At 30.7% G+C, this 7,253-nt stretch overlaps 1 protein-coding gene across 1 annotated transcript; it reads right to left on the minus strand.

Annotated features, from left to right (window-relative positions):
* Positions 1-3,976: 3,976 nt before the first annotated feature.
* Positions 3,977-4,452, minus strand: LOC109127496 (EMBRYO SURROUNDING FACTOR-like protein). Its single transcript, XM_019232365.2, has 2 exons — positions 4,389-4,452; positions 3,977-4,288 (listed from the first exon to the last, which is right to left on the minus strand). The coding sequence occupies exons 1-2, from the start codon at positions 4,450-4,452 to the stop codon at positions 4,083-4,085; spliced, it is 270 nt and encodes an 89-aa protein (XP_019087910.1). The 3' UTR covers positions 3,977-4,082.
* Between the last annotated feature and the right edge of the window lie 2,801 nt (positions 4,453-7,253).

Raw genomic sequence — 7,253 nt, forward strand, 5'->3', positions numbered from 1 at the left:
ACTCGCCGACACCCTCTGCTGTCACACTCTGGTCCGCAGTCTCATTAACCACTGGCACTCTGCTCCTACCATGACCACATCCACGTCCACGACCACGTTCGCATCCACGACCACGACCACGACCAGCAACAACATCCTCTATAACCATCTGCACTACCATGAGCAGAAGGCTAATCACACAATAAACAGAACACAAAAACAAAAACTCACCGTGGAATCACAAAATAGGCTCGAAGAAGATGTTCTAGGACTCCATGCCACACACAATTGACTAAGTCACATAATCAATTAAGACATGCAATCCCAGACAACAAAACAGAAACCTAGTGAACCCAAACCTAGAACTGTAAGGGCTCTGATACCAAACTGAAACGACCTGACCCGTTTTTTTTTTTAATAATAAATAATAACAATAATAACTACGACTAGTGGTCCCATACCCACTAGCCACCTAACCACAATCATAAATAACAGCGGAATAACAATACCAATTAAATAACCAATAATAATCCATAATCAAATAACCAATATCCAATTCTAACCATTTCAATGTCAAACAACAAGAAACACCAAACCGGCAATCCTAACAATGTTTCTAATGACCCAACTCTAGCAACCTAGAAATGCCAGACATCATCCAATCGAGTCCCTAGAACATCTTCCTCTTCATTGTCTTGATTCCACGATCACACTTTTCTTTTACCTGCATCACAAACACAAATTGCAATGCATGAGTAGTTTATAAACACTCAATAAGGCAATCCTCCCATCTACTGGGCTATACACACAAGCAACAATGACTCCAATGTTCCAAACAATCAACAAACAAAACACACAAACCAGGAAAAATAAACATCGTCACACTGGAAGGGAGGTGTCGACCGACACCAGCCTAGTGTCGACCGACACTACCCCACAGTGTCGATCGATGCCCATTTCTGCTGGTGTTGACCGACACCAAGTGGTGTCGATCGACACTCCACCTGCAACTACGATCCGCACGAAGCCGAGAGTCGAGTCTGGCTTCCCAATCTCCTCCAAATCATCCAATACTCAAAACCCATGCCGGAAACATCATTAGGAACCTGTATAATCCAATCCCCAGCAAGAAAACACACAAAACAACAACAAACAAGCAAGAACAAGGAAATCAAGGGCTTAGATTAGCAATGGTCATGCACTCACCTCTTTGCAGGAAGTTTCTGACCAACAATGAACGAATCCACACTCTCAGCAAGCTTCCCACACGTTCCTAGCCTTGAATCCTCACTCCCACAACAAGATCTCACCCACAAAGCCTTTAAATCTCATAATCTCCCTCTAGAACCTCAAGAATAGTTTCCTCTCTGTATTTCTCTCAAAACGGCTGGAGAAAAAATACAACACGACCTAGGTCGTTTCCACACTTAAATATCTTGGTTAGATGGTTTTCCCTAAACCAAACCGACCAAAATCGACAATTTAAAACAATCTGGTCGAACCAGAAAATAAGTGGTGTCGACCGACACCACATGAGTGTCGATCGACACCCACCCCCAAAACGCATAGTTTGGTTCGCGGGCGTTATAGCTATCGACGGTACTGACGGATAGGTCGTCAGTTATGTCTTAATATTTTTATTTCCCGCGTCTCGAAAATTTCTCAATATTTGGCTCGCGGGCAAAAAAATCGATATCCGTCAGTTTTCCGTCGGTAATTTCCAACAGATTACCGACATAAACTAAAATTTTGTCAATATTATATTCGTTGGTTTTCTGTCGGTTATTTCTGATGTAATTACTAACGAATTACCGTTGGATTTAAGATTAAAACTCTTAATTTCATAATTTTTATTGACAAATATGCATATAATATGTATTATATAATAACCATGAAATTATTTGTGAAAATAAACATTTGTGATTAAATTAGAGAAAAAAATAATAATTTCAAAGACAAATGGCAAATACTTACTCATAATATGTAATACCGCACGATAAGTACTTTAAGTAAACAACCTATTTTTCTATAAAACCACAATTTTTGAAGAATGTTATTTAAAAGAAGAGTAGTTAGGCATTGAAAACTCATCTTTATACATTGCTTATAAAAAAGAGTTATTTGCACTCACACCTACTTTCTTCAAAAGTATTCACCATTACACCTACTTTTTACAACTCATATACTTTTCTCAAGTTTAATTACATTTTACCCCTCACTCCTTCTAACTCTTCTTCCCAACTAGATGGTTTTCAATTTTTTTTAGAAACTAACTCCCTATTTAATTCATCTTTACTTTTTCTATTTCTTTCTCATTTTTCTCTCTCTCTCTTTTCTTTATTTACTTAGAAAATCATTTAAAATATAACAAAATGTATCTTGAAATGTAAAGAAAAATGTAATTATAATTTATTATAAAAAATAAAAAACTATATATTGAATACTAAGTAAATAAAGTAACAACAAAGACATAAAGGACAATGAGATGAGTGAGAAAATAAAATACATATATAATCATAACAATATTAATTAATTCATTTCTCTCTTCATACGCACATTTACTTTCTTTAGTCATAATTATCTACATCTAGTTGCAATCTGAACCGTCAGATCTAATTATTTAGTTACCATCGAATGGTTCAGCATCCACAAACTATCTTTCATTTTGTTACACTCTTGTAATAGGTCCAGGGTTAAATTTGTCTCAAAATAACTTGAACAGTAGAAAAAGAAGGCGAAAAGTACACCTTGTATTGAAAGTAGGTCAAAATGCAAAGACTTACTCACAAAGTAGGTGTACACGTAAATCTCCCTAAATTCATTTATCTCTTCATATGCACATTTACTTTTCTTTAGTCATAATTATCTACATCTAGTTGCAATCTGTAACCGTCGGATCTAATTATTTAGTTACCAACGAATGGTTCAGCACCCACCAACTATCTTTCATTTTGTTACACTCTTGTAATAGGTCCAGGGTTAATTTTGTCTCAAAATAACTTGAACAGTAGAAAAAGAAGGCCAAAAGTACATCTTGTATTGAAAGTGGGTCAAAATGCAAAGACTTACTCACAAAGTAGGTGTACACGTAAATCTCCCTATAAAAATGCATTATGGAGCGAAGTTAGGAAGATTTTACACTATCCATATATAAACCGTCAGTTATCCATCGGTTATTTCTGACGGATTTTCGACGGATCAAAAAAAAAGACCAAATTTTTGACGGATTACCGACGGATCAAAAAAAACATACAAATTTTGACACATCCTACGAAAAGTTAATATCCGTCAGTTTTCCGTCGGTTATTTTTGACAGATTACCGACAGATCAACGACCAAAATTTGACACACGCGAAGAAAATTATATATCTGTCAGTAATTCGTCAGAAAAACTAAGGGATTACCGACAGATTTTGTCCGTCAGTAATTTTCTGACGAATAACCGACAAACTAATCTTCTGTCAGATATTCGTCGGTAATTACTGTCGGATTAGCGTCGTCAGTAATTCTGTCAGTTATCGACTTGTTTTTTGGTAGTGCCAAAAAAAAATTTCGTTAGTGAAATTATCCAAGTATGTTTAAATATACTGGAACTCATAAAATAAAATCGGTTGTTTATTCATGTAAGTGTGCAAAATCTGATGAAGACTATTAATATTAGTCACATAATATCTTTTGGATAAAATGCATTTTCATGTACTTTAATGATTCAAAAATATATGAAAGATGATTGTTTATTGTTTCATAGTTTAATATGTTTATCAATTAGATATGTAAAATTAAATGTGGATTAAAAGCTTAGTTATAATCAGCTAAACGAAAATATAATACCATATTAGTAATAGGCCTAACTTACTCCTAAAAGCTAGTTCAAGAAAGGAGGATTGCCACATCACATATATACTACCCAAGGATCTATCCCATCTATTGATGTGGGATTTTCTAATAGACACACACATGTGGATGATCAAGCATCATCACCATAAGAGAGACAAGCTGATTAAGTTGAAATTTATAGATTATTAAAATGCTTTAGAAAAACCTGAAATTGAATAAGCAACGTACATTACGTACTATTCTGTTAGCAATTAATGGTTTTAAATCTATTCTGAACATCCCGCGTAGCATAGCTCTTTGGCGTTTGGATAATCTTTGTCTTTCCAACAAAGCCTCTTTTTCTTAGGGTCCAGTAGTCTCAAACAACACCAACAATCCCTTATATATGGTATCGTACAAAAAGTTTTGATACACGGAGGAATGTGAATACTGAGAATTGATCTTTTTGTTTCTCCATCCTCCATTTTCCCACCTACACATTGATTCAAAACACACACAAACAAACTTTGATGATATGCAAAAAAAAAAAAGAGACATTATTGATATATACAGTGAGTAAAACCTATACATACATTCATGTAGAGTGAAGAGGGAGAAGATGACTATGCATATTAGAGCTATATGTGATGATTTCATGGTTTGCATGTCTCAATGACCTTGTTACGATTGTTGTTTTCCTACTGATGAGTTTTTGTAATTTGTAAAAAAACACACACACACACACATATATATATATATATATATATATATAATAACTAAAAGGATATTACTAAAATGTTAGATATTTTTTTAGGATATTTTTTATGTATATAACTTTGAGAGGAATGAGTGCCACTTATGAGCTTTTTAAAGTATGAGTTTGAGGAAACCTTAGTTTATTATACCAAAAAAAAACACTAAGATAATGTTAGTTGAATACAAAATTATAGAATTTACAAACTAAGATAATGTTAGTTGAATACAAAAAATTATAGAATTTACAAACTGATGTGAGATCTGAGATACGAGGGTTAATGCTAATATTTTTTGTAGTGGTTATTGAGATGTGTGTCTTTCTTTTTATAGAAAAATTTGGAGTTAGAAGCCTATCATAAATTTATTATTTCATTGGGTAATTAATGCACTAATCCTTATATTAATTTATATCTATAAGAAGTTACATAAGCTATATGAGAGTTACAAAATGCAATAAATACATATTAATATATTTTAATATTTATTATGTTTCTAATTGTTATTAGTCATTCATTACAATACTAATAATATTATGTTTGTACCTTAAAGATGTATATTATTATTAATATGAGAGTTACAAAAGATGTGTAATAGAATATTAAATTTACAAAAATATGTAAGAAGTTTCACAAAAAAATACATTTATTAGTTGTTTTGAGTATTAATTATTTTTGGTTAATATAACTATAAATATATGAAAGGAATTTCAACCTAATCAAATTAATATGAGAGTTACAAATTATGTGATAAAATATGAAGTTTAATAAAATATGTGAGACGGTAAATAAATAAATACATTTTTTTGAATATAAAGGATAAGAGTTTACAAAAAAATTTCAGAAATTAAATTTCTCGAAGAACGGGCAAGACAATCCGCCCTTACGTTGGACACAAAAGCAAAATTATTATTTTTTAAAACAGCTAATTAAGATAATATAAAAATTTATTATTTTTCAAAACAACTAATTAAGATAATAAGATTAAATTTACATATTTATATCTAAAAAAAAATTCCTAAATCAAATAAAAAATTGCCAAAACTAATATATTTTTCATTGTACGCTAATTATATTATATGTGTTTTCTCAATTAGATTTTGACATGTATAAACAAAAAAATAACTCATTAAGCATGTATATTATTATTAATCAAGAAATAGTGAATAACAAATCTAGAAAATATAATATAAGTTGTGTCAAAGAATTATTATTTTTGAAACGTAATAGGAACAACTAATTAAGAAAATAAAATTATATCTACATAAAATTTACATGTTTATATGAAAAGCTTTAATCTTTGATTTTTTCTGATATAATTTTGCTGATATATTGTGGGTCTTTTATTCGTGTGGGTTCTTCAATGGAAGCTATCAGATGCAATGAAATGCAATCAAAGTATATAAAGCCCGCTAAATTAATCGAGGATGGAGACACTAATGGAGGTACTAAAAGCAATTCTACAGTTAGTAGCGTTATAAGTTTCGAAGATTAGTCGGTGTTTTATGTATTAGATCAAAATCTAGAGTTTTCTATTCTGGATAATGTCAATGAATCCGGTACTAAAACAAGAGCTGCTTGACCGAGTAATTCAGAAGCGATTTTGTAATTTTGGGAAGTTGGAATGGTAAACCGTTTAAAAATTGGTTTCAAACTTGATTTATGTGGTTTTCTATCGAATTTGGTTAGTAAACCGTTTAAATTTAGGTATTTAGAGGAATATATGAGAACTTTTGATTTGGGTAGAAATAAGTTGAGTACTTACGATGCGAGAATATTTGAGATGAGGTCACAGTTCTAAGTAGTTTTGTACAATGCGATACTTCTGAGGAGTAAGTAAGGCATCGATCCTTAACGTGATTATGACATATATCATATTTTGGATTGTTTATAAAGTTTCTATTTTGTATATCTGAATTATCTAAGGCTTTATATATATCATCATGATTATAATATTCAAATTTTTATATTTATTATGTTATATTAACTTTCTTTCAATTTCTCAACTTTGACTGCGTTGGTCATAAAATCAATGAAATAGAGTAGATAATTTTCACCCTTTGTTAATTCAAAATATCTTTGGAGTAAAAAAAAATTCATGGTTAAAGAAATTAAGTCACAAATTTTTTTTAGTAATTATAAGAACTATAATTATGCCTAGAAACATGAAATTTGTTTCAAAGACATTTTATAGGTAGTGATAAAGAACATACTTTAACAATAAAATAATTTAGGGTTTAAGAGTATAATTTTAATGGTGAAACATACAGTAAAATTGTACGTGGTTACTACATTATATGTTGCTTTGATGAATTATTTGCATGTAAAATATGTTGTAGTAAGTTCTGAAACGTTCTTGAAAATTGACAATATTAATATTTGTAATGATGAGTATTTGGCAAACGTTTTGGTGCGGTAAAATTTAGCTTTAGATTATTGTAATAATTGTTATAAAAATATAAATAAGTGTATGAAGGTAAATACAAATACGATTTTGGTGGAGTATAATTTAGCTTTAGATTATTGTAATATTTGTTATAATATATTAAAAATATAAAAATATAAATAAGTGTATGAAGGTAAATACAAATATGATTTTTTATCTAACTAAAATTATTTATATATTTACTTCTTTTTGCGGCTCAAATGTGGACCAAAAAAAATATTATTTTTTCTATCAAAAGCTTTGATCTTTGATTTTTATTT

The sequence above is a fragment of the Camelina sativa genome, chromosome 1, assembly GCF_030686135.1.
Source record: "Camelina sativa cultivar CO46 ecotype springtype chromosome 1, ASM3068613v1".
Lineage (NCBI taxonomy): Eukaryota > Viridiplantae > Streptophyta > Magnoliopsida > Brassicales > Brassicaceae > Camelina > Camelina sativa.

Bases quoted from the DNA above. Each gene is read 5' to 3' on its own strand.
- LOC109127496 (XM_019232365.2), bottom strand. From the start codon at position 4,452: ATGAAATCATCACATATAGCTCTAATATGCATAGTCATCTTCTCCCTC. The intron at 4,289-4,388 runs GTATGTATAGGT...ATCAATGTGTAG, and splicing joins CCTCTTCACTCTACATGAAT to GTGGGAAAATGGAGGATGGA.